The following is a 25,792-nucleotide window of genomic DNA, read 5'->3' on the forward strand; positions in this document are numbered from 1 at the left end:
GGGTTATTTGTTTCCCTGCGGTCTAACTTCTTGAGTTCTTTGTATATTTTGGATATAAGGCCTCTATCTGTTGTAGGATTGGTAAAGATCTTTTCCCAATCTGTTGGTTGCCTTTTTGTCCTAACCACAGTGTCCTTTGCCTTACAGAAGCTTTGCAGTTTTATGAGATCCCATTTGTCGATTCTTGATCTTAGAGCATAAGCCATTGGTGTTTTGTTCAGGAAATTTTTTCCAGTGCCCATGTGTTCCAGATGCTTCCCTAGTTTTTCTTCTATTAGTTTGAGTGTGTCTGGTTTGATGTGGAGGTCCTTGATCCACTTGGACTTAAGCTTTGTACAGGGTGATAAGCATGGATCGATCTGCATTCTTCTACATGTTGCCCTCCAGTTGAACCAGCACCATTTGCTGAAAATGCTATCTTTTTTCCATTGGATGGTTTTGGCTCCTTTGTCAAAAATCAAGTGACCATAGGTGTGTGGGTTCATTTCTGGGTCTTCAATTCTATTCCATTGGTCTATCTGTCTGTCTCTGTACCAATACCATGCAGTTTTTATCACTATTGCTCTGTAATACTGCTTGAGTTCAGGGATAGTGATTCCCCCTGAAGTCCTTTTATTGTTGAGGATAGCTTTAGCTATCCTGGGTTTTTTGTTATTCCAGATGAATTTGCAAATTGTTCTGTCTAACTCTTTGAAGAATTGGATTGGTATTTTGATGGGGATTGCATTGAACCTGTAGATTGCTTTTGGTAAAATGGCCATTTTTACTATATTAATCCTGCCAATCCATGAGCATGGGAGATCTTTCCATCTTCTGAGGTCTTCTTCAATTTCTTTCCTCAGTGTCTTGAAGTTCTTATTGTACAGATCTTTTACTTGCTTGGTTAAAGTCACACCGAGGTACTTTATATTATTTGGGTCTATTATGAAGGGTGTCGTTTCCCTAATTTCTTTCTCGGCTTGTTTCTCTTTTGTATAGAGGAAGGCAACTGATTTATTTGAGTTAATTTTATACCCAGCCACTTTGCTGAAGTTGTTTATCAGCTTTAGTAGTTCTCTGGTGGAACTTTTGGGATCACTTAAATATACTATCATGTCATCTGCAAATAGCGATATTTTGACCTCTTCTTTTCCGATCTGTATCCCTTTGATCTCCTTTTGTTGTCTGATTGCTCTGGCTAGAACTTCAAGAACTATATTGAATAAGTAGGGAGAGAGTGGGCAGCCTTGTCTAGTCCCTGATTTTAGTGGGATTGCTTCAAGTTTCTCTCCATTTAGTTTAATGTTAGCAACTGGTTTGCTGTATATGGCTTTTACTATGTTTAGGTATGGGCCTTGAATTCCTATTCTTTCCAGGACTTTTATCATGAAGGGGTGTTGAATTTTGTCAAATGCTTTCTCAGCATCTAATGAAATGATCATGTGGTTCTGTTCTTTCAGTTTGTTTATATAATGGATCACGTTGATGGTTTTCCGTATATTAAACCATCCCTGCATGCCTGGGATGAAGCGTACTTGATCATGGTGGATGATTGTTTTGATGTGCTCTTGAATTCGGTTTGCCAGAATTTTATTGAGTATTTTTGCGTCGATATTCATAAGGGAAATTGGTCTGAAGTTCTCTTTCTTTGTTGTGTCTTTGTGTGGTTTAGGTATAAGAGTAATTGTGGCTTCGTAGAAGGAATTCGGTAGGGCTCCATCTGTTTCAATTTTGTGGAATAGTTTGGATAATATTGGTATGAGGTCTTCTATGAAGGTTTGATAGAATTCTGCACTAAACCCGTCTGGACCTGGGCTCTTTTTGGTTGGGAGACCTTTAATGACTGCTTCTATTTCCTTAGGAGTTATGGGGTTGTTTAACTGGTTTATCTGTTCCTGATTTAACTTCGATACCTGGTATCTGTCTAGGAAATTGTCCATTTCCTGAAGATTTTCAAGTTTTGTTGAATATAGGTTTTTATAGTAAGATCTGATGATTTTTTGAATTTCCTCCGAATCTGTAGTTATGTCTCCCTTTTCATTTCTGATTTTGTTAATTTGGACGCACTCTCTGTGTCCTCTCGTTAGTCTGGCTAAGGGTTTATCTATCTTGTTGATTTTCTCAAAGAACCAACTTTTGGTTCTGTTGATTCTTTCTATGGTCCTTTTTGTTTCTACTTGGTTGATTTCAGCTCTGAGTTTGATTATTTCCTGCCTTCTACTCCTCCTGGGTGTATTTGCTTCTTTTTGTTCTAGAGCTTTTAGGTGTGCTGTCAAGCTGCTGACATATGCTCTTTCCTGTTTCTTTCTGCAGGCACTCAGCGCTATGAGTTTTCCTCTTAGCACAGCTTTCATTGTGTCCCATAAGTTTGAGTATGTTTTATCTTCATTTTCATTAAATTCTAAAAAGTTTTTAATTTCTTTCTTTATTTCTTCCTTGACCAGGTTATCATTGAGTAGAGCATTGTTCAATTTCCACATATATGTGGGCATTCTTCCCTTATTGTTATTGAAGACCAGTTTTAGGCCGTGGTGGTCCGATAGCACGCATGGGATTATTTCTATCTTTCTGTACCTGTTGAGGCCCGTTTTTTGACCAATTATATGGTCAATTTTGGAGAAAGTACCATGAGGAGCTGAGAAGAAGGTATATCCTTTTGCTTTAGGATAGAATGTTCTATAAATATCCGTTAAGTCCATTTGGCTCATGACTTCTCTTAGTCTGTCTACATCACTGTTTAATTTCTGTTTCTATGATCTGTCCATTGATGAGAGTGGGGTGTTGAAATCTCCCACTATTATTGTGTGAGGTGCAATGTGTGTTTTGAGCTTTAGTAAGGTTTCTTTTACGTATGTAGGTGCCCTTGTATTTGGGGCATAGATATTTAGGATTGAGAGTTCATCTTGGTTGATTTTTCCTTTGATGAATATGAAGTGTCCTTCCTTATCTTTTTTGATGACTTTTAATTGAAAATTGATTTTATTTGATATTAGAATGGCTACTCCAGCTTGCTTCTTCTGACCATTTGCTTGGAAAGTTGTTTTCCAGCCTTTCACTCTGAGGTAGTGTCTGTCTTTGTCTCTGAGGTGTGTTTCCTGTAGGCAGCAGAATGCAGGGTCCTCGTTGCGTATCCAGTTTGTTAATCTATGTCTTTTTATTGGGGAGTTGAGGCCATTGATATTGAGAGATATTAAGGAATAGTGATTATTGCTTCCCGTTATATTCATATTTGGATGTGAGGTCATGTTTATGTGCCTTCATTCTCTTTGTTTTGTTGCCAAGACGATTAGTTTCTTGCTTCTTCTAGGGTATAGCTTGCCTCCTTATGTTGGGCTTTACCATTTATTATCCTTTGTAGTGCTGGATTTGTAGAAAGATATTGTGTAAATTTGGTTTTGTCATGGAATATCTTGGTTTCTCCATCAATGTTAATTGAGAGTTCTGCTGGATACAGTAACCTGGGCTGGCATTTGTGTTCTCTTGGGGTCTGTATAACATCAGTCCAGGATCTTCTGGCCTTCATAGTTTCTGGCGAGAAGTCTGGTGTTATTCTGATAGGTCTGCCTTTATATGTTACTTGACCTTTTTCCCTTACTGCTTTTAATATTCTTTCTTTATTTTGTGCGTTTGGTGTTTTGACAATTATGTGACGGGAGGTGTTTCTTTTCTGGTCCAATCTATTTGGAGTTCTGTAGGCTTCTTGTATGTCTATGGGTATCTCTTTTTTTAGGTTAGGGAAGTTTTCTTCTATGATTTTGTTGAAGATATTTACTGGTCCTTTGAGCTGGGAGTCTTCACTCTCTTCTATACCTATTATCCTTAGGTTTGATCTTCTCATTGAGTCCTGGATTTCCTGTATGTTTTGGACCAGTAGCTTTTTCCGCTTTACATTATCTTTGACAGTTGAGTCAATGATTTCTATGGAATCTTCTGCTCCTGAGATTCTCTCTTCCATCTCTTGTATTCTGTTGGTGAAGCTTGTATCTACAGCTCCTTGTCTCTTCTTTTGGTTTTCTATATCCAGGGTTGTTTCCATGTGTTCTTTCTTGATTGCTTCTATTTCCATTTTTAATTCCTTCAACTGTTTGATTGTGTTTTCCTGGAATTCTTTCAGGGATTTTTGCGATTCCTCTCTGTAGGCTTCTACTTGTTTATTAATGTTTTCCTGTGTTTCCCTAAGTGTGTTCATGTCTTTCTTAAGTCCTCCAGCATCATGATCAAATATGATTTTGAAAGTAGATCTTGCTTTTCTGGTGTGTTTGGATATTCCATGTTTGTTTTGGTGGGAGAATTGGGCTCCGATGATGGCATGTAGTCTTGGTTTCTGTTGCTTGGGTTCCTGCGCTTGCCTCTCGCCATCAGATTATCTCTAGTGTTACTTTGTTCTGCTATTTCTGACAGTGGCTAGACTGTCCTATAAGCCTGTGTGTCAGGAGTGCTGTAGACCTGTTTTCCTCGCTTTCAGTCAGTTCTGGGGACAGAGTGTTCTGCTTTCGGGCGTGTAGTTTTTCCTCTCTACAGGTCTTCAGCTGTTCCTGTGGGCCTGTGTCTTGAGTTCACCAGACAGCTTTCTTGCAGCAGAAAATTTGGTCTTACCTGTGGTCCCGAGGCTCAGGTTCGCTCGTGGGGTGCTGCCCAGGGGCTCTCTGCAGCGGCAGCAACCAGGAAGACCTGTGCCGCCCCTTCCGGGAGCTTCAGTGCACCAGGGTTCCAGATGGTCTTTGGCTTTTTCCTCTGGCGTCCGAGATGTGTGTGCAGGGAGCAGTCTCTTCTGGTTTCCCAGGCTTGTCTGCCTCTCTGAAGGTTTAGCTCTCCCTCCCACGGGATTTGGGTGCAGAGAACTGTTTATCCGGTCTGTTTCCTTCAGGGTCCGGCGGTGTCTCTGGCAGGGGTCCTGCCGCTTCTGGGCCCTCCCCCACGGGAGCCCAGAGGCCTTATACAGTTTCCTCTTGGGCCAGGGATGTGGGCAGGGGTGAGCAGTGTTGGTGGTCTCTTCCGCTCTGCAGCCTCAGGAGTGCCCACCTGACCAGGCGGTTGGGTCTCTCTCTCACCGGGTCTGGGAGCAGAGAGCTGCTGCGGGCCGGGATCCGCGGGTCCACCTTGTTTTTTAATATATGATTTTATGATCATTCTTCCATGTGAATTCTGTCCTAGACTTTGAGTTACATTTTTTTTTTTGTAAATTTCACAGCATGCACTTCAATCCCACTCATCTCCTCCCCCGTGTTCCTGCTCTACCCTTAAAACCTCCAGAATAACAGTGAAGAAAAATCTCTGTGGAAACTGTAGTTTGTCACAGTGTGTCTCACATTGTAGCCTTTTGTCCACACTTCTTTGCTTGCAAATATTCATTGCACTGACCTTTTGGTCTAGTATGAGGCCTCTGACTTCTGCTATTCTATCAGTTCTGGAACCTTGTTCAGACTCCTCTCAGATATCCTGTCGATGCCTTCATCGAGATCCTGTAGTTTTGGATCTGCAGGACTGGCCCTTTCAAGCATTCCAGCAGTTCATCAGTGTGGTTGATGTTGGGGTTGGTCAATTCAAAGATGTAGATCTGGGCTTGAGAAGTATCAGGGCTGGTGAGCCCAGTGGCTTCCCTGCACTGTCACCTGACTTGGGGCTGGTTCACCAGCAACCCTGAAACCAGAGCCAGATCTCCCCTGCTCCTAGGCGAGGTCCAGGGCCTGTTCACTTGAGTGCTGCAGCAGGTGAAGGTCAGGACTAGCATACCTGTCCCCATGACCCTGTGCCCGTGGTCTCACCTGCCATAGGTGGCAAGGGGTGAAGGTCCAGGGAGGGCATCTCTCCCTTGACTTGCTGCCATGTGGCAGACAAATTTTGGGGCCAGCTTTCCCATCCTCAAACCCTCGGGGCTAGCTCACTCATGCCCTTGCTGTCAGGGTCAGCTCTACAGTGCTTCCTAGGTGAGGTTCAGGGCCTGCTGTCCCAAGTGCTGCAGCAGGTGTGGAGTAGGCCCCGATTTCCTGCTCTCATGACCCCATCAGGGCCAACTCCCTGACCTGCAGTAAAAAGTAGGGAAAGGGGTCTCTCCTTCACTGACTCCATCACACTGCAGACAGGAGGCAGGACTTGCTTTCCATACTCACACCTGTAGGTTGTTATTTTGACCTGTTCACAGCACGTTGTTTGAGTGAACGGAATCTTGCATTTATCTCAGCTGTCTGGAGAAGTATGTAGCAGTTGGGTTGTTCAGCCACGTGGGTGTTCTCATGACCAGGCCATTGTACTAGCGCTCTCGGTTTATTGTCCTTGCTCTTCTATCTCCGTGTCAGCAGGATTGGAGGCCCAAGCTTTATGACTCTTAAGTCTAAGAAGAAAGGTACATAAACCAGTGATGGAAAGGCAGACTGTGCCAACAAGTCTGCTGGTAAATGTACTGCTTGGGCCTGTGTGTGCACACGTGGAAACAGTTATTTGATTTTCATATTTACCCTTTTTAACTGGTGAGGGGTTAATACCTTTATCTTTTACAAACAGGAAATAGTGGTTTAGAACTTCACCGTTGTTCCATACCTCTCACAGTTGGTGCCAGGACTTGAACTTTGATTTCTGATTGCTGCTTTTGTACTCTTTCCCTTGTCCTTTGAGGTGGAAGGGAAGGAGAAGAGTGTTCATCTCTAGGCCCTCTGGAAAAACTAAGTAGGTATAACAAACACAAAAGGAAAATTAAAATGTTTTTCATAGTTCACTTATTTCCTTATTTATTTATTTATTTATTTATTTTTTTTTTTTTTACAAAATAGCTTTATTGAGATTGTTTACATGAATTACAACTCACTGACTTAAATGGGTATAATTCATTGCTCATGGATTGTGTGACTTCACCACAGACACTTTCAGATCATGCTTATTACTCTAAGGAACAGCCTGTTTAAGCAATCACACACTCACATTTCCTGACTTTCACTAACCCTAACCCTAACCCTAACCCTAACCCTAACCCTAACCCTAACCCTAACCCTAACCCTCGACAAACCCAGCTGCCTACTGTCTGTTGTCTGTGTACCTTTACCTATTCTGGATATGTCATACAAATGCTATCAAGTGTTAGTCAGTCCTTTCTGACTGGCTTCACTTATTAATTTTTTGTTAAAGTTCATTCATATTTTTTATTGATGACTATGATTCAAGTGAATGGGTATGTACTGTAGCTTCTTAGCAGTTGATGGATTTGGGGGTTGTTTCTACTTTATGCTGTTATGGAAATGTAGTGTCATGATTAAATTTAGGGGCAATGTTCTTGAATAGGGAAGATATTTTCATTTCTTTTGATGTGTATTCCTAGAAATGGGTCAGATGATTACATATCTATTATCTTGAGAACTAGACTTTCTCAAAGCAGCCACATGCATTCATTCTCGCCAGTAGCATCTGAAGGTGTCAACGTCAGCATGTCTTACTAATGCTTGTCTGTGTGTCTTCCGTTAGGACGCAGTTAGAGCAGCGCCTGTGCCTTTGCCTTTGATTTGCACGTCCTGATTCCTGACGATGCTGAGTAACCGTGTTTTCACTGGGTACTTTTTTTTTCTTTTTCTTTTTTTTGTTACTGCATTGTGAGTACAGGATTCTTGATAGACAATTCTTGGCAAACATTTTCTTCTATTTTGTGTTTGTTTCTTCTTCCATCAATTTCTCCTTTCCCCTGTTTTGTTTCTAAGAGAAAAGGTCTCACTGTGTATAGCTCATGCTGACTTTGAACTCCTGATCCCTTGCCTCCCTTGTGCTGAGTTCTGGGATTCAGACGAGAGAGAGAGAGAGAGAGAGAGAGAGAGAGAGAGAGAGAGAGAGAGAGAGAGAGAGAGAATATGAATATGAATGAGAATGAGAATGAACCCAGGGTCTTGCATGCTATGCAAGCACACCATTGAGCTGCACATTTAGCTCCACTCCTCAATTTTATTATGGCAGCTTTCGAAGCACACACAACATTAATTTGACAATTTCTTGTTTTTCTATTGTTTCTTAGTGTGAGGAGGAGATCCAAGTTTATTCTATTTTATTTTTTGCATGCAGCTGACCAGTTGTCCTGGCATTCTGTGTAAAGTATCTTCTTTCCGCTATGGAAGTGAAATCTTGTTATTCTATTGACAGTTATTTGACTATAGATAGATGAGTTTATTTCTCAACTCTTAATTTCTGTTCTGTTGATTTCCAAATCTATGTTTCAATATGTCTTGATTACTGAGCCTTTGAAGTAAGTCTTGAAACTGGAAAGTATGAGTCCTCAGACTTTGTTCTTCAAGCCTGCATTAGCAGTCTGAGTCCGTTTAATTTGCATTTTCATTTTGGGATCACCTTGTCAAATCTATGCCAAACAGTAGCTCAGATTTTGATAGGGATTACTTTGATTCTATAGATCAGACTGAAGAGATCTACTCCCCACCCCTACTCCCCACATACACACACCCTTGAAGTAGTAGGGATCAAACCCATGACTTTCCTAATACTTCACAAACATTCTGCCATTGAGCTAGAACCCAGCCTGTGAAAGTTATGATAGTGTGCACGCTCCTGTTCATAAACTTGGTGTTTCTTCTTGACTCAAATTTTAGGAGGCCAGTTCCTCTAGATACAGATGTTTCAGCTGGCTTTGATTTATATCAGTGAAATTCAAGTCTGCATTTAGATAATCAGGCACAATGCCAAGACTAACTATCCATCATTAAAGAATTGAATTGTATAAAATAGGTACCTGTCTTATACTTTCTTTCACATGATCCTTCATGTACATAGCAGCATGGCCTGTTTGATTGTTTATAAATTAATGCTTATTTTAAATAGTATTGCTTCTGACAAACTTCCAGGTCCATTACCAGGAAATGGTGATACTTGTCAGAGCAGCTGGAGTGACTGTAAGGAAGGAGGGGCCTTGGAAGTTGCAAACATTCTGACTCTCTTGTTTTCTCTTTGGTATAGTCTTTCCTAGGCTTGTCATGAGCACATACTAGTGATGTAATAATGGTGATTATATCAGAAGCACCACAGATAGCTACTGGCATGATAGGTAGTGGGCTTTGGGCATAGTGAGTTTAACTACTTATTCTAAGAAGCCACCTGGAATTTGTCATCTGTGACTTTAATGCATTGGTGATGAAAATGCTGCTCACCATTATTGTGATATTCCAGAGCGTCAGCAGCTCAATAGTAAGTGTGCGCCTCTTGTGTGGGAGAGTGCTTGGATATAAACACGCAGAGAACATTTGTAGGGCACAGTGTTACTTCTCTACCAGCTTCATCGGGGCCTGAAGACCAGTAGGGGAAGTGTAATGCATAGATACTGCAATCTACTCTATTTTCTTACTTTTTGATTATCAGTGATCATTTGCCTAGTATAAGATGAGCCTTTCTGAGTAACGTCCTTGTAGCTCCTTTCTTGTGTGTTGGTCTGTAACCATTCCTCCTTTCCCTGTTGCTTTATGATCTGATCTGTGTGCAGGCATGGCTAAACCATGCACAAGCCCCATATCTTCTGCCTGGCTACTGACACTGTAGGAGTTGAGCAGCCCCACAGACACTGCTGTTTGAGAGAGGAGTTTTTAGGGAGGTGGGACAAATATTTGTCAAATGTGGCCTTAGGGTGCTCTGGCCCTGTTGTCTACCCTCCCTGTTCACCACCACATGCCCAACACATGGTTAACAAATGAAGGACCCCCAAATTAGAGACATTCTTTTGGTTTAAAGCTCTGTCCTGCCAACATTGAAATGGTATCATAAAACATTACTGCCATGAACATGGAGAGTTTGTATGGAGCTGTTTCTGTAGGAGCAGCAAGACAAGAGAATGGGAGGAGAGAACCCATAATTCGATTACTAACAATGGGAACATATAGAAAGTAAGCAAGTTATGTAAGACAGCTTATATAGACATTGTTAGTTTACATAAAGGCAGCCTTCTCAGGGTCTCAGGAATGGCTATGATGACCCACGTCTTCCCTGAGAAGCCATAATTGAGCTGTAAGTCATGGGCAAAATCTATCCTGCCACCTGTTTTTGCAAATCTATTTTTATTGATAAATAATGTCATGGTTTATTTCATTTTACCGTAACAAAATATACCCAAGATTGGGCATTTTATTTTACTTTTTATTTTTAAAAAAGGTTTAATTAGGCCACAGTTCTGGAGATACAAGCATTGGCACTGGCTTCTGGTGAGGCCCCTGGCTGTATTGTAACAGGCTAGATTTCATCACAGGGTTGGAGAGGGAAACAGTGAGGAGAGAAGGAAAGAAAATAATGGAGGGAAGAGAAACAGGGTGAGCTGGAAGCTTTGTAACAGCAGTTCTTGAGCTCACTAATGAGAAAAAACTTCCAGAAAAACTTCCAGAAAAACATTTGTCCTCAAGACTTATTCTTAAAGTATCAAACTTGCAGTGCAGGCAAACCATAGTGGACAAGCCATATCTAAACCAGAACACAGTGCCATTCCTGTTTATTTACCCATTAATCAATGGCTGCTTTCGCGGTATACAGTGGAGTCAAGTAACTAGAACAGTCCTACAATGCCCGAAATATTTATCTTGCCCTTTATAGGAGAAATTGGCCAACAGCTGGTTTGAGTAATCTAGACTTTTGGGAGGTCATGCCTGAACCATAGATAATTTCAATTTCAGACATTTAAAACCTCAGTGTTGCCATTATATGAATTTGAGGTCATTCAGATGGACTGACTGACTTCTTTCCTTCCTTCCCTCCCTGTCTCCCTCTCTGTGTCTCCCTCCCTTTGTCCCTCCCTCCTGTCCATCCTACTCCCCCCACTGCTTGCTTGCTCTCTCTCTCTCCCTCCCTCTTTCCCTCTCCCCCTCTCTCTTTTTATTATTATTATTATTATTATTATTATTATTATTATTATTATTATTATTAAACTTTACACTAGGGATTGAACCCAGGGTCTTAGGTATATTGACAAGCTCTACCACAGAATTGTCACTTGACCCTAAGACATCAGTGGTAAGTTTGCTCTTTTTGTGTGTGTCTAATGTTTGTTTTAAGTTTTATTTTGTTTTGTTTATACAGGATCTTACTATGTAGATCAAGCTAGTTTCAAGTTTGTAATCCTCCTGCCAAAGGTATTAGTTTTAAGGAAAGGTTTTTATATCAGGATGAGGTTTGATATTCAGGGGAACAGACAGGAATACTTGCTCATGAGCAAAAATTTAACTTCAGAAGTAATATAATGAGACATTGTTCTTTTATAGTCACGATGACAACAAAAGACTGCTCTGTGACCCTGCTTCCTTTTCAGACTGACATTTTAGTACAAGAAACAAATGTAGTGTTCCCTAGTCATTTTCTGTCCCTTTTGAAGACCAAGTATTTGGTCAGAATAATTTCCTCAAATTAACAAAGTGCAGTCTTACTGTTGGAAATTAGAAATTTTAGCTCAGCTCTGTTTCTTTTCCTCTCTCTCAGCTTGAAGTCAATGGCCCAAAATGACTCTGCTAGTGGAGACTCACTTCCGTAAGGAGGAAAACCAGGTCAGAGGTTGGGATGAGCATGCCACTGCACCAGATCTCTGCCATCCCTTCTCAGGATGCCATTTCTGCTAGAGTCTACAGGAGCAAGACCAAAGATAAGGAGCAGGTAATGTGAGAACTTCTTCAGCGCCTTCCTGGACCCCCAGGTAGCTGTGGCCAGACACTGGCTGAGCAGCTGTTTTATTTTGAAAGCAAAAATATGGCAGCGGGGAAGCCCTGGCATCAGGAGCACGAGGTGGCAGTCTCATCATTTCCATGCAGGAAGCAGAGAAAACACTGCTGCTCGGATCACTTTCTCTTCTTTATTCTTAGATTGGTTGTCCCACCTAGGTTAACTGAGTCTCTAAACTCTGTCACAGACACACTAATAGCTCCGACTCGTAGGTGATTCTAGATCCTGTGGTGTTTACAGTCAGTGTCAATCACCCACACAAGTACATCATCTGGATCCTTGTTTTTCATGTGTATTTCACATGCGCCCCATTTGTAGCAATGGTGTGAGCATGCCATGGCCCGCCCACCAATAAGATAAAGTGGACCGCTTTGGAGAGCTGATGCTCTTCCCCATGTGGATTATTTTATTACAATGTCCTCAACTGTAATCTAGAATAATCCCTGAGCCCTGAAGGGCTGGTTTCCTTGGAGATGTGCCAATGAGCACAATGAGAACACAGCTGGCTGTGTTCAGAAGCGATTGTCTTCTGCAGGTTTCTGGGTTCTGAGGTTTTGGCATAGGCTTCTTAGCGTCTTAGCTATAAGTGACATGCTGGTCTCAGTTGGCTAAGTGTCCTGATCATGTGTTACACATTCCTGAGAGGAAGTTCTTTAGAGTTTCAAAACAAGATGCAGTGTATAGATGCATTTGAGCAAAGATTAGGACTTGTTACTGCATGTAGGAGATTATAATCAGCCTCTCTCTGTTACCACCCTCTGACGGTCTGCCTGACACATCGAAACATTGGTCGGATAAGGTCAGTGATGGAGGGATTTTAGGACTTCCCATATAAAATGGGTTTTCTACAGTAGTGCCAAGCTAAGGGGAAAGGAGAAGGCAGAGTGACTCAAGTTGAGAAAACCACAAGGTCAACCCAAAATCTTTAGATGCAATTTGTGACGTGCCTGTCCTGAGAGTGAAAGAGAAGCTCTGCAAAGGTTCTTCCTCCTCCTCTTCACTGAGGTTCTGGGAGCCGCAAAGATAAGGTCTTTATCTTTGGTTATACCCAAGGTGACTTTAAACACAATTTTCTATAGCATGCATGAGCGTATATATGGAACTCTGTGGATTTTTAGTGACTTGTACATTGTTATACTATCTATGGATGAAGACGGGTCTCACTTCAGTGGCCTTAGAACTGCTGGGAATACTTTGTAATCTATAAAGGATTTTCTTGCTATCACTTATGCGTAGATAAACTATTCTTTAAGTGGACTGCTGCATTTAGGTTGGTTTTATTTTCTGAGACAGGGTCTCAGTATGTAGCTCTGGCTATCTTGGGACTCTGTAGGCCAAAGTGGTCTCATAGAGATCTACCTGCTTCTGCTCCTGAGTGTTGGGATTAAGGCCAGGAGCCACCATGGGGCTTTTTAGGTTTTTATAGACAGGAGCCCATTACTTTTCAGCCTTTAGTCTCCTTTTGGAAACCTGAGTTGCTTCATTAAAAAAATTTTTTTTTAGGGGTTGGGGATTTAGCTCAGTGGTAGAGCGCTTGCCTAGGAAGCGCAAGGCCCTGGGTTCGGTCCCCAGCTCCGAAAAAAAAGAAAAAAAAGAAAAAAAAAACCTTCAAAAATTTTTTTTTGGTCTTAATTGTCTTAGAGAATACATTCTTATTTTTCACATCTTATGGTTAGTAATATCTTGCTTCAAGACTTATTTTAAAGCAACTTTGTATACACTAAGTTTTAATATAAAATTACTGTTCTGTAAAAGTCTTAAAGTTTATGGCTGGTCTCCAAATCAGTGTTTGACAGTCATTATAAGTCCCTTTCCATTTTAGAGCAGTATTCCATTCTTCAGTCTTAAGGTCAGGAGTCTAGCGCACACTGTAAGTAATAACATCTTTTTCCAAATTAAGGAGATTAGGAGGCAGTGAATCACAAAAGTTCAATTGCTGTATCCTGTGCTAAACATTACCACTATCTTTATTATGACTGAAAAAAAAATGCCTCTTGTGTTACCAACACTGCCACTTAAAAACTGTTGGCGCTGGAAAACCCCACCCACCTTCTGCTGAGACAGGTTTCAGTGTTCACTCTATTGTCCTCTATCCGCCCAAAGGGTGAAGCGGAGCTGGGACAAATAGGTTCCATGGTTCTTGGTCCCCCTGGGAAAGCTGGAGGTATTAGAGCTTTTAGAAGAAAAGCGAGAAGGTTTGGGCAGCAGTGAAGGTGGCAATGATAGCCCCAGCTGTGGGGTGGGAGGTGGGGTGGGGGTTGGTAACCACAGCCAGGCAGGTCCAAGATCCCATGATGAGAGAGAGAACTCTTCCCTAAGAGTTACACTTCAGTAAAAATAGCCACTCACATATGATCACATATGATCACATATGATCCTAGTGGAATAATGTGTGTGCTTTATTCCACATGGATAGGGACTATATAAACGTTGCAGAGTAGGGCGGGACCTAGGGTTAGATGTTTCCTATGCTAGTTTGTGATGTTAGTGATGCTCTCTTTGAATGGGAAGGACTCCAGGTGTTTTCCCTACCTGACTGTCACGGTCCTCTCAGTGGGGTGTCATTGTTCCCAGAGCAGGTAGAGATAGGCAGGGAATGACGACACTCCTCCCATTTTCAGTTCTGAGATTCACAGGATCTAAGTTCACTCAGCCTTACCAGTTCTTCTGTCTTGTGGCACAGTTCATCTGCCTCACACTGTCTCCCAGGCTGGTCCCAAACTCCATGCTCTTCCTTTGTTCATCCGAGTGTTAAGATTCCAGATGCATGCTGCTGCTTCTGCTGTACTCTTCACTTTTGCCAAGGTTAGACAAGCTAAGTGGATGGTGCATGATCTGCCACTCTGTCCTCTCGCCTCATGTGTGATCAAACTCCGAGTATAAATGGGTACCTTTCAGTAGAGGACCACATCACCTGGCACCCAATCTGTAAGATTATCCAGAAAATACATTTTCACTTTCTACCCTTAAAGAACTGGTCCACATCTTTGCATTCGTGAAAGCGTAATAAAAATGTGACCCATAGTTGGTTTGTGTTTAGACAACTACATAGAAAGCAAAAGACATTTTTCATACTTTTAAGGAATTCTAATTCTCACTGTTGATCTCTGCATCTTCCTTTTGAGATCAACAGAGGGATTTTATCATGAAGCATCAAATTGACAGTTATCTAAACAAATTTCAGTTTGCTCTGAGAGTATATAAATGGAGAAGATTTTAATACAAGGAGGTAGATGCTTTATCTACACTTCATATACATTATGTAATTACCTAGTTTCTATTCATCTGTACTCAGGGTCTGGAACAAGAGCCTCACGTTGATGAAGGGACAGCAGTTTTCTGAAGCATATTCATTAAACTTTGACCTCTTAACGGTTGCTACTTTAGTATACTAGATAAACAATGAGAGCCTACAGGAAGAACTTGCAGAAAATCTGAGCTTTAATATTCCAGACCTTGCTTCCACCTTATGCTGGGCCTGCCTGCTTGGTATCTTCAGGGCAGCCTGTTCTCAGAGCCTCCTCAGGTGCTGTCCACTCCTTCCTTCCCTCCCTTCTCCTTCTCCTTCCCTCTCCCCCTCCTTTTCTGCTTCTTTTTTTTCTTTCTTTCTTTTCCCACTTCTGTTTTTGCCCATCTCCTCACATTTTTCCCACTTTAGTCTCCAAAGTTCAGGGTAACAACATGCACTAGTGGCCTACCTACTTCTTTCAGATGAGTGTGTGTGTGCGTGTGTGTGTGTGTGTGTGTGTGTGTGTGTGTGTGTGTGTATGTGTGTGTGTGTGTGTATGCGTGTGTGTGTGTCTTGTGCATGCATATTTAAACTATTAAGGATCCAAGGTCTCTCATCAACACAGTTTCTAGCTTTCTCTTATTAGCAACTCCACTGTTTACTTCTAGGAACTGTTGTTTTATTTTGTAGAATAAAAATTGCTTCTTTACAAGTTTGCATGTCAGTATTCAGCCTACCGTTTCTCTAGTTCTTGGCTTCTTTATAGAGGCCTAATTAAATAAAGAGATGTTTTAGGGTGTTTACTGTGAGTTGCTTCTCTGTTCCCAGATATAAGGACTTGGGGCTTTACTATATTTACAAATGCATAAGCTTTGGCTTGTTTTCTGACTAGGTCATAACTTAATATCCCATTTATTTTAATCTAAGTTTTGCCATGTGGCTGGTTACCTCTGCTCAGGTTTCATGTACCTGTCTCCTTCATGCTCCAGGACTTGCCTTCATGGAGCCAATGGCTTCTTGGCCCAATCCCAGAATCCTTTATGCCCACCAGATGTCCCACCCGCTATCCTACCCTTTCCCGTAGGCTGTAGGTTTTTATTGACAGGTGAAGTATCCGTAAACCACATGCGATTCTTTCTACATAGAGATGAATATGCACCTTTGAAATACGAAGTTAAATCACTGTCAGGCTACTACCTCGGTCATCATTTGTGCGGCTCTTTCTTGTGAGAGAATCTCAGGGCATTAATGTTTGCCTCAGCTGATTCTATTGCTGTAACAGAATACCTGAGACTGAGTAAGTTCGAACAAGACTTCTAGTTCTGTAGGCTGGTCAGCTTCTGGTAAGGACCTCTTCATGTCCCATGCATGACAGAAGACAGGAGGATATGAAAAAGGAGAAGGGAGTACAGAGTGGGTGGAGTCTCTAAGGAGGCATCCTATACTAACCAAAACGCTTTCCTGGAAACCATGCTCCCCCTTTTATGATGGCAGATCCTTCATAACCAAGTACTTCCTAAAGGCCTACTACCATTGGGGACAAGGGGACCAACCATATTCATAGTAACATTCTCACATCTGGAAATAGGGATGTATTTTCTTGTGGTGTTTGTGGGGCCATCTGTGTAACATCTTTCAAATCTGCCTCCCAGAATGCTCATCCTGTTTGGTAGTCACAGCTAACTAGCATAGCACAGCTATGGGGATCCTCCTAGTTTGCTCAGCCATATATAGGAAATTGGAGCCTTCTTGTCACTCATGAACCAGAGATGATTCCTTCCTTACTAACTGCCATTTCCAGCTCATTGTTGAGTGTGGAGATAATGTCTGATGGCTTCCCTGGAGATAGAAAAGGTGGGGAGGGTGCTGTTACCAAACGGTAAATTCAGCTTTGCCAAGTTCAAGCTGCTTTGCCTTGTTCACATGCTTGGGTCTTAAAGTAATGGCTGTTTACTTCTTTAGAGCTGAACTCTGGGCATTGGTTTGGGGAGGAGATTTTTTAGAGTTCACATTATCTAGATAAAACAGGCAGAATATACTGGAAGAGAAGCATTTGCTGTTGGCTTCATGTGTGGCAAATAAATTGAGTGACGGTTATAGAGTTCGTTAGCCCGGTGTCACTGATGAGTATGACTTGTTGGCTGTTGCTACTCGTCTGTAGCTGTTGAGTGCAGTGGTGGTGACTTCAGATATGTTTTCAGTAATGTTGAAAATTGAAAATTATCTAAATTTGTTTTTTCATGCAGAGATTTCACAAAATAACACTGTAGGATGCTATTATAGTATTGTAAATGAAATTAGTGCCTTTGAATACTACCTGATTACAACAAGACAACTTCCTTATATCATATAAGAATAAACAGATCCCCACCCCCAAAGTTTTGGAAACCTGAGTTTGAGTATTTCCCATGTTTCTTCTAAAATCATTTCTTGCAGATGAATACAAATACACCCTACACATTTGTTTGCTCATTTGTATCTGTAGCAGCAGTGTATTGTGCCTGTGAAGGAGCCATTCCCGCAGAAAACCGGGGACAGTACATTGTGATAGCTGTCTCAGTGCATCACAGCCTGGCCATTGTCTGCTATGAGTCTTTCTTGGGTTCTAGAGTCTCTTAGCTATTGTTCCCAAGACCCCACCTCTCATAATCCCTCTACCTCCCCCTGTGCAGTATGTTCTGACTGTCACCATAGTTTTCTTCTGGGGCTTCTTAGACATTTTTAATTTTTTTAATTAATTTTCTGTCCTTATAATGTATTTTCCCTTTTATGTTTGTGAATATAGAATTATAACCTAATTAGCTCTAGCTTCTTGTTTAATTATTAATTTTTTCCCCTTTCCCCCTCTGATAATTTTCTTGTGTGTTTGGAGCATGGAGAATGCTACTGCTGTGGGGTTGGGGATTTAGCTCAGTGGTAGAGCACTTGCCTAGGAAGCGCAAGGCCCTGGGTTCGGTCCCCAGCTCAAAAAAAAAAAAAAAAAAAAGAATCACAAGAATGCTACTGCTAAGGGTCTAAGTTACTGTAGCATATGCTTGCTTTGTGCTCACTCTGCCTGCTTGTTCTTAGTATTGGGCCATGTAGACAACATAATCTTCATGTGAGCACTAAGGACACAGACTCTCAGTCTTCTCTTCTTTTTATAGACAAGCCTTAGGAAGCAGCTTGCTTGTTCTCTGTACTAGTTGGTGTAGGTTGAAGTCACATGTACTCTTCACAGTCATACTCTTTGCTGGCTACTTAGGCCAGCCTCTGTGCCTCTAAGGACCTGGCCTACCTCTACTATCGTGGACTTGGTATGTTGCTAAATTGTCCTGTGTGGTTTACACTCACTATGAAGTCGCCTTTGGAAATGGGATTCCCTATCCCATCACTTCAAACTGAAGAATGTTAGCCTCAAAAGCGACAACATTCCCTGTCAAGAGAGGAGCTGCTCCTCTTCCCCCAACTCCATGCTGGGGAGAGAGGGGATGACTAGAATGGAAACCATTTCTGTCCGAGGTGCTCTTGTTTGTCCCGTGATATAAATGCCTGCAGTGGGGAAACCCAAAGCTCAGCAGTCGGAAGCTCATCCCAGACCTCAGTCAGGAGCTCCTGCTCTCCACGCTGACTTCCCCAGCTGATTTCTGCAGGTCTGTAAGCCCAGCTTGAAATGCTAACTTTTATTGCTCTCTCTGTCCAGCTGTTTGAGTTGCCTGTGTTGGATGTTGGATGTTGCAAGCTCCTGATACGATGGTGTTTTGTTCTCTGCTGCCCTGTCTGCTGCTTGTGATTTCATCTATTTTTGGTGACTAGAACCTAATAAGCTTACTTGCTCAAAACCAAAAGTACTGCTGCCATAGATCATTTTCTAGATTATACACAACAGTTTGGCATAGTTAGAAGAACTTAGTTTCACTGGAATTCAAAGGGTGAAGATAGGAAATAGACAAGGCCGGAGTGGCCACGTGGAGGCTGTAAGCACTGCGAGGCCAGTACTGGGGTCAGTGAGGCGAGCCCTGGCTCAAGGCCACGTGAAAGGCAGTCACCCCATCTTCGTGATGAGAAAGTTGCTGGGGTCAAGAAAAACTAATCGATTTCATGAAGATGGATGAGAGGTGGGTGGGGCAGGGCTGGGTGTGGTCAGGAATAGATGACCTCCAGACTAGACAGCAGGGTCACATGCACTGTCACAGAGACAGGAAGGATGACAAGGATGACTGTGGACGTGGGAGGTCCACCGTAATTGGCTGGTTCAGCTGTGGAAACCCAGAATTGAGTTGTGTTCGAATCCTTAGAGAAGTCCAAGTCAAGGGAGTTTTGCTATAATCCCAGCACTCAGGAGACTGAGGCAGGAAAAGCTTCTGTTCCAGGCCAGCTAGGCTGTATAGTGTATAGTGTGACTGTCACAGTGATAGATATTTTAGAATACAAAAAGCCCGAGGAGTAGACGAAATTACCCCCAAGTTGAATAATCTGAGAAAAAGAATGGTATGTGAAGGGCACCAAAGTGGTTACTGAGTCACTGAGAATACTTCTTTTTTTTTTTTTTTTTTGGTTCTTTTTTTCGGAGCTGGGAACCGAACCCAGGGCCTTGCGCTTCCTAGGTAAGCGCTCTACCACTGAGCTAAATCCCCAGCCCCGAGAATACTTCTTATCTTACAGCACGGTCCTTGTCCTCTTGAGGCTTGCTACAATTTGGATTACTTTATTCCACTGTTCTATCCTTGTCTTTTAATTCTTTTTTTATTGGATTATTTTTTATTTACATTTCAAATGTTATCCACTTTCCTGGTTTCCCGTACATAAACCCCCTATCTCATACCCCCTCCTCTTTCTTCTCTGAGGGTGTTCCCACACCAATCTACCACCCCTTCCCACCTCCCCACCTGACATTCCCCTACACTGGGGGGAACCAGCTTTGGAAGGACCAAGGGCTTCTCCTCCCATTGGTGCCCAACAAGGCCATCTTCTGTTATATATGCAGCTGGAGCCATGGGTCTGTCCATGTGTACTCTTTGGATGGTGGTTTCGTCTCTGGGAGCTCTGGTGGTTGGTATTGTTGTTATTATGATGTTGTAAACACCTTCAGCTCCTTCAGTCCTTTCTCTAACTCCTCCTATGGTGACCCCTTTCTCAGTTAAATGGTTGCTGCAAGCATCCATCTTTGTATTTGTCAGGCTCTGGCAGAGCCTCTCAGGAGACAGTTGTATCAGGTTCCTGTCAGCATGTGCTTCTTGCTATCAGCATTATTGTCTGGGTTTGGTGGCTGTGTGTATATGAGCTAGCTCCCCAGGAGGGGCAGTCTCTGGATGGCCTTTCCTTCAGTCTGTGCTCCAAACATTGTCTCTTTATTTCCTCCTATTAATATTTTTCTTCCCTCTTCTAAGACTGAAGCATCCACACTTTGGCCGTCCTTTTTCTTGAGCTTCACATGTGGTCTGTGGATTGTATCTTTGGTAATTTGAGCTTTTGGACTAATATCCACTTATCAATGAGTGCATACCATGTGTGTTTTTCTGTGATTGGGTTACCTCACTCAGGATGATATTTTCCAGTTCCATCCATTTGCCTATAAATTTCATGAAGTCATTGTTTTTGATAACTGAGTAGTACTCCATTGTGTAGATGTACCACATTTTCTGTATCCATTCCTCTGTTGGGAGGACATCTGGGTTCTTTCCAGCTTCTGGCTATTATAAATAAGGCTGCTATGAACATAGTAGAGCATGTATCTTTGTTATATGTTGGAGCATCTTTTGGGTATATGCCCAGGAGTGGTATAGTTGGGTCCTCAGGTAGTATCATGTCCATTTTTTTCTGAAGAACTGCCAGACTGATTTCCAGAAAGGTTGTACCAGCTTGAAATCCCACCAAAAATGGAGGAGTGTTCCTTTTTCTCCACATACTCACCCTCATCTGTTGTTACTTGAGTTTTTGATCTTAACCATTCTGACTGGTGGGAGGTGGAATCTCAGGGTTGTTTTGATTTGCATTTCCCTTATGACTAAAGATACTGAACATTTCTTTAGGTGCTTCTCAGCCATTTGATCTTCCTCAGTTGGAAATTCTTTGTTTAGCTCTGAACCCCATTTTTAATAGGCTTATTTGATTCTGTGGGGTCTTAACTTCTTGAGTTCTTTGTATATATTGGACATTAGCTCTCTATAGGATGTAGGATTGGTAAATATCTTTTCCCAATCTGTTGGTGTCCCTTTTGTCCTAATGACAGTGTCCTTTGCCTTATAGAAGCTTTGCAATTTTATGAAGTCCCATTTGTCGATTCTTGACCTTAGAGCATAAGCTATTGGTGTTCTGTTCCGGAAAATTTCCCCAGTGTCCATGTATTCGAGGCTCTTCCCTACTTTTTCTTCTATTAGTTTGAGCGTATCTGGTTTTATGTGGAGATCCTCGATCCACTTGGACTTGAGCTTTGTACAGGGCACTAGGAATGGATCAATTTGTATTCTTCTACATGCTGACCTCCAGTTAAACCAGCACCAGTTGTTGTAAATGCTATCTTTTTTTCCACTGGATGGTTTTGGCTCCTTTGTCAAAGATCAAGTGACCATAGGTGTGTGGGTTCATTTCTGAGTCTTCAATTCTATTCCATTGATCTACCTGCCTGTCTCTGTACCGATACCATACAGTTTTTATCATTGTTGCTCTGTACAACTGCTTGAGGTCAGGGCTGGTGATTCACCAAGAATTTCTTTTATTGTGGAGTATAGTTTTCGCTATTTTGGTTTTTTTGTTATTCCAGATGAATTTTAAAATTGCACTTTCTAATTCTATGAAGAATTGAGTTGAAATTTGATGGGGATGGATTGAATCTTTAAATTGCTTTCAGCAACATGGCCATTTTTACAATTTAATCCTGCCAATCCATGAGCATGGGAGATCTTTCCATCTTCTGAGATCTTCATTTTTTTTTTCTTCATAGACTTGAAGTTCTTGTCATACAGATCTTTCACTTGCTTGGTTAGAGTCACCGAGTTATTTGTGACTATTGTGAAGGGTGTCATTTCCCTAATTTCTTTCTCAGCCTGTTTATCCTTTGACTAGAGGAAGGCTACTGATTTGTTTGAGTTAATTTTATACCCTGACACTTTGTTGAAGTTGTTTATCAGCCATAGGAGTTCTCTGGGAAGTTTTGGGGTCACTGAATTATATTATCATATTATCTGTAAATAGTGATTTTTTTTTTTTACTTCTTCCTTTGCAAATTGTATCCCTTTGACCTGCTTTTGTTATTTGATTACGCCAGATAGTACTTGGTGTACTATATTGAATAAGTAGGGAGAGAGTGGGCAGCCTCGTCTAGTACCTGATTTTAGTGGAATTTCTTATGTTTCCCTCCATTTAGTTTGATGTTGGCTACTGGTTTCCTGTATATTGCTTTTACTATGTTTATGTATGGGCCTTGAACTTTTGACCTTTCCAAGACTTTTAACATGAAGGGGTATTGAATTTTGTCAAATGCTTTCTTAGCACCTAATGAGATTTTTTTCTTTGAATTTGGTTATATAGTGGATTACATTGATGGATTTCCGTATATTGAACCATCATCCTTGCATCCCTGGCATGAAGCCTATTTGATCATGATAGATGATTATGTTCTTGGATTGAGTTTGTGAGAATTTTATTGAGGATATATGCATTGATATTCATAAAGGAAATTGGGTCTGAAATTCTCTTTCTTTGTTGTGTCTTTGTGTGGTTTAGGTATAAGCATAATTGTGGCTTCATAGAACAAATTGGGTGATATTCCATCTGTTTCTCTTTTGTGGAATAGTTTGAAGAATATTGGTGTTAGGTCTTTTTGAAGGGCTGGTATAGTTCTGCACTAATCCTGTCTGGTTCTGGACTTTTTTTTTTTGGGAGGGGGGGAGACTTTTAATGACTTCTTCTGTTTCTTTAGGAGTTATGGGGCTGTTGAGATGGTTTATCTGACCTTGGTTTAACTTTGGTACCTGGTATCTGTCTAGAAAATTGTTCATTTCCTCCAGATTTTCCAGTTTTGTTGAGTATAGGTTTTTTGTAGTAAGATCTGATAATTTTTTTAATTTCCTCAGATTCTGTTCTTATGTCTCCCTCTTCATTTCTGATTAAGTTAATTTGCATACTCTCTCTTTGTCCTCTGGTTAGTCTGGCTAAAGGTTTATCTATCTTTTTTTTTTTTTCAAAGAACCAGCTCCTGGTTTTTTTTTTTAAATATTTATTTATTTAATGAATATGAGCAAATTGTAGCTGTCTTCAGACACACCAGACCCCATTACAGATGGTTGTAAGCTACCATATGGTTGCTGGGAATTGAACTCAGGACCTCTGGAAGAGCAGTCAGTGCTCTTAACCACTGAGCCATCTCTCCAGCCTGGTTTTATTGATTCTTTGTACAGTTCTTTTGGTTGATATCAGCCCTGAGTTCGATTATTTCCTGCCTTCTACCTCACTTGGGTGTATTTTCTTCTTTCTGTTCTAGAGATTTCAGGCGTGATGTCAAGCTGCTAGTGTATGCTTTCTGCAATTCCTTTTTTGAGTCACTCATAGCTATGAGTTTTCCTCTTAGCACAGCTTTCATTGTGTCCCATAAGTTTGGGTATGTTGTGCCTTCATTTTCATTAAATTCTAAAAAGTCTTTAATTTCTTTCTTATTTCTTCCTTGACCAAATTATCGAGTAGAGTGTTGTTCAGTTTTCATATGTATGTGGGCTTTCTGTTGTTTTTGTTGTTCTGGAAGACCAGCCTTAGTCTATAGTGATCTAATAGGACGCATGAGATTATTTCAGTCTTCTTGTATCTGTTGAGGCCTGTTTTGTGACCAATTATATGGTCACTTTTGGAGAAGATACCACGAAGCGCTAAGAAGGTATATTCATTTGTTTTAGGATGAAATGTTCTATGAATATACGTTATATCTATTTGGTTCATAACTTCTGTTAGTTTCTCTGGCTCTGTTTAGTTTGTTTCCATGATCTGTCCATTGATGAGATTGGGATTTTGAAGTTTCCAACTATTACTGTGTGAGGTGCAGTGTGTGCTTTGAGCTTTAGTAAAGTTTCTTTTATGAATGTAGGTGACCTTGCATTTGGAGCATAGATATTCAGGATTGAGAGTTCATCTTGGTGTATTTTTCCTTTGATGGATATGAAGTGTCCTTCCTCATCTTTTTTGATAACATTTGTTGACAGTCGATTTTATTCAATATTAGAATGGCTACTCCAGCTTGTTTTTTGGGATCATTTGCTTGGAAAGTTGTTTTCCAGCCCTTTACTCTGAGGTAGTGTCTGTCTTTGTCACTGAGGTGTGTTTCCTGTCTGTATCAAAATGCTGTGTCCTTTTTCTCTATCCAGTCTGTTAATGTTTTTTTTTTTAAATTAGGGAATTGAGTCCATTGTTGTTGAGAGTTATTAGGGACCAATGATTGTTGTTTCCTGTTATTTTTGTTGTTAGAGTTGGAATCATGTATGTGTGGCTATCTTTTGATTTCTTTGCCGTGAGATTACTTTCTTGCTTTTTTTAGGGTGTAGTTTCTCTCCTTGTGTTGGAGTTTCATCTATTATCTGTTGTCGGGCTGGATTTGTGGAAAGATACTGTGTAAACTTGTTTTTTTTTTTTTTCATGGAATAGCTTGGTTTCTCCATCTATGTTAATTGAGAGTTTTGCTGGATATGGTAGCCTGGTCTGTCATTTGTGTTCTCTTAGGGTCTGTATGACATCTGTCCAGGATCTTCTGGCTTTCATAGTCTCTGGTGAGAAGTCTGGTGTAATTCTGATAGGTCTGCCTTTATATGTCACTTCGCCTTTTTTCCTTATTGCTTTTAATATTCTTTCTTTGTTTTGTGCATTTGGTGTTTTGATTATTATGTGATGGGAGGAATTTCTTTTCTAGTCCAATCTATTTGGAATTTTGTAGGCTTCCTGCAGGCATTTCTTTCTTTAGTTTAGGGAAGTTTTCTTGAATAATTTTGTTGAAGATATTTACTGCCCTGTTTAAGGGAATCTTCACTCTCTTCTATACCTATTATCCTTAGGTTTGATCTTCTCATTGTGTCCTGGGTATTTTGGGTTAGGAGCTTTTTCTGCTTTACATTTTCTTTTATGATTGTGTCAATGTTTTCTGTGGTATCTTTTGCCCCTGAGATTCTCTCTTCTATCTCTTTTTTTCTGTTGGTGATGCTTGCATCTATGACTCCTGATCATTTTCCTAGGTTTTCTATCTCTTTGTGATTTCTTTATTGTTTCTATTTCTATTTTTAGATCCTGGATGATTTTATTCAACTCCTTCACCTGTTTCAGTGTGTTTTCCTGTAATTCTTTAAGGGATAGTTGTGTTTTCTCTTTAAGGCCTTTTACCTGTTTACATGTGTTGTCTTGTATTTCTTTAAGGGAGTTATTTATATCCTTCTTAATGACCTCTAACATCATCATGAGTTGTGATTTTAAACCAAAATCTTGTTTTTCTCTTGTTTTGGGGGCATTCAGGGCTTGCTGTGGTGCGGGAACTGGATTCTGGTGATACCAAGTGGCCTTAGTTTCTACTGTTTAGGTTATTGTCCTTGCCTCTGACCATTTGCTTATTTCTGGTGTTGCTGGTCTTGCTGTCTCTGACAGTGGCTTGACCCTCTTGTAACCCTGTGTGTCAGCACTCCTGGAGACTGGCTTTCTCCCAGTGGGATCAGTTCTGGGCACAGGAGGAAACCGGAAGCATCCTGTCCCAGATTATGCCTTAGTTCCTGTTTTCAGAGGGCTCTAGGCAGGTTCCTCTCCAGCCAGGAATGTGAGCAGAAGTGGTGGTCTCACCTGTGCTCTCAGGATTGTCAGCACTTCTGAGAGCCCCAGTCTCTCCCCAAGGGATCTGGATATAGAGAGCTGTGTCACAGGTGCAGGTAGAAACCAGAAGGACCCTGTTCCACACTGCTCCTCAGTTCCTAT

General features: G+C 41.2%; 1 protein-coding gene across 19 annotated transcripts in view; it reads left to right on the forward strand.

The window, feature by feature from the left end:
* Marchf8 (membrane associated ring-CH-type finger 8) overlaps positions 1-25,792 on the forward strand; it is a 117,528-nt gene that overhangs the window by 35,389 nt on the left and 56,347 nt on the right. For 9 of the 19 annotated variants that reach the window (NM_001401666.1, NM_001401674.1, NM_001107882.2 and 6 more), the window contains 1 exon segment: positions 11,413-11,583. The exons of 3 other annotated variants lie outside the window; for them this stretch is intronic. In NM_001401666.1, the coding sequence (NP_001388595.1) occupies positions 11,491-11,583 (93 nt within the window). In that variant the 5' untranslated portion in view covers positions 11,413-11,490. 19 annotated transcript variants of the gene reach the window in all.

Source organism: Rattus norvegicus, chromosome 4, assembly GCF_021556685.1.
Source record: "Rattus norvegicus strain SHRSP/BbbUtx chromosome 4, alternate assembly SHRSP_T2T, whole genome shotgun sequence".
Taxonomy (NCBI): domain Eukaryota; kingdom Metazoa; phylum Chordata; class Mammalia; order Rodentia; family Muridae; genus Rattus; species Rattus norvegicus.